This window comes from Coffea arabica, chromosome 5c, assembly GCF_036785885.1.
Source record: "Coffea arabica cultivar ET-39 chromosome 5c, Coffea Arabica ET-39 HiFi, whole genome shotgun sequence".
NCBI classification, from domain to species: Eukaryota; Viridiplantae; Streptophyta; class Magnoliopsida; order Gentianales; family Rubiaceae; genus Coffea; species Coffea arabica.
Window position 1 is genome coordinate 12,343,474 of NC_092319.1, and position 1,819 is coordinate 12,345,292.

At 40.2% G+C, this 1,819-nt stretch overlaps 1 protein-coding gene across 1 annotated transcript; it reads right to left on the reverse strand.

The window, feature by feature from the left end:
• Positions 1 to 204: 204 nt before the first annotated feature.
• Positions 205 to 843, reverse strand: LOC140007200 (uncharacterized). Its single transcript, XM_072049897.1, has one exon. It carries the CDS (start codon positions 841 to 843, stop codon positions 205 to 207), a length of 639 nt encoding a protein of 212 aa, XP_071905998.1.
• Between the last annotated feature and the right edge of the window lie 976 nt (positions 844 to 1,819).

Consider the following 1,819-nt stretch of genomic DNA (forward strand, 5'->3'; position numbering starts at 1 on the left):
GTTTGTTTGATAGAGCAGGTCTCGGATTATAAGGAGAGCGAGGTCGAGTTTGAAAATTGGGTTGAAAAATTGGGACGGGTAGTATAGGTGGGTTTGCATAGTTTGACCAAGGTCGAGAGTGATTGATAGTAGTATGATAACAGGGCGTGGGTTTAGGTAATAATGGTAGGGTGATGAATATGTGGGGTATTGCTGAAATTTGGGTCAGGAAGAAAAGCCTTGGTCCCAAACTAATGCTGCTTCCCCATCTTTCTTTTTGAATTGAGGCATCTTGCTACTGCTGCTTGGATTTTGTAAGGTTTCTAATCGCGATTTCAGAGCTGACATATTAACAATCTTTCCCGCTCTTACAAACTCATCATATTTCTCCAATTTATTGATAATTTCTATAAACGAGTATCCAGTTATGCGAAAAATTTCCTTAAAATAGGGCGGGTCATGAGTTTTGATAAATGTTCGAACAATTTCATTCTCGGTCATAGGAGGTTCCACCTTAGCAGCCAATTTCCTCCATCGCTTCGCATAAGTCTTGTGATCCTCAGATGGTTTCCTTTTAGTGCCTTCAAGCTTGGTTCTCGTTGGAGCAAGTTTACAATTGTATTCGTATTGTCTCACGAAGGCAGTTGACAAATCCAACCATGTTCTCATTTCTTCAGGTTTTAAATTGGAATACCAATCCAGGACATCGCCTTCCAAGCTCTTCGAGAATAACCGAACTGACAAATTCTCATCATCTATTGGTTTTCCTAATTTGTTGGCAAACATTTGGAAATGCGTTTTGGGATTGGCCGTTCCATCATACTTGCTAAATTTGGGTGCTTTGAAACCCACCGGCAGTTGCATATCAAGAAATAGGCACAACTCGTTATAATCCAAACCTCCTTATTTGCTCAAAACTTGGCTCTTCCTTATAAATTTGTCAAATAGATTAAATCTCTTTACAGATTCTTGTCAATTGGCGCAGAGGATTCCCCTACTTCAACTTTTTCTTGTGCAGCGGTGTCTAACGTGAATGGTTCAGCGGTGGAATAGTAATATGGTTCTTGAGGTTCAAGTGGCATATTCACACTAACAGGTGGGTAATTTTGGAGAATTTGGGGGTGATGAGGATTGGCTTGGATTACGGGTGCATGGGCATGTGGTAGGCCATGAGTGGGATAGGCAAAAATTTCTTCAGGTGGATTTGCAAAATGTGGAGTAAAGGGGGTTTAAGTATAGGGTAAAATTATTGGTTGTGTTTCAGTTTAACTAGCAGGTAAGGGCTCATGTTGGACACCGCTATTGCTACCAGTGACTAACTGATCGATCACGCGCCGTTGTGCTGTCATTTCCACGCTCAATTCATTGAATTTGTGTAACATCTCGCTCAATTGAGCTCCCAAATTTGCAGCGTCTGTTGGAGATGCCGTGGTGGATCTATCAGATGATTTAGGATGTGCGCTCATGTTTACACGATTTCTCAAAGCTTGACTGCGAGATTGTGTGATAATGGGGCTTCTTCTTGTAGTTATATTTGAAAAACACCTGACATTTTGAAAAATCCTATTTAGCATCATCTCTTGACCGGCTGTTAGCAAAGCAAAAAAAGAAAGAAAAAGAAAAAGACACGAGTTAGTATATATTGAGGTAATTCGGGTGCATGCCCTATTGGGGGACCCTTTTTATGCCAAGGGTTGGCCTAGTATGAAAATACAATCCTTCAGAGTAGGCACTATATAATACCTGATGGATCCGATCAACTTATTGCCATTCAAATGAAAAGTAATTTGAAAAAATTTGGTCATTTGTCCTAATAAAATGAGAACAAAATCCGAATCGA

Bases quoted from the DNA above. Each gene is read 5' to 3' on its own strand.
- LOC140007200 (XM_072049897.1), bottom strand. From the start codon at position 843: ATGCAACTGCCGGTGGGTTTCAAAGCACCCAAATTTAGCAAGTATGAT.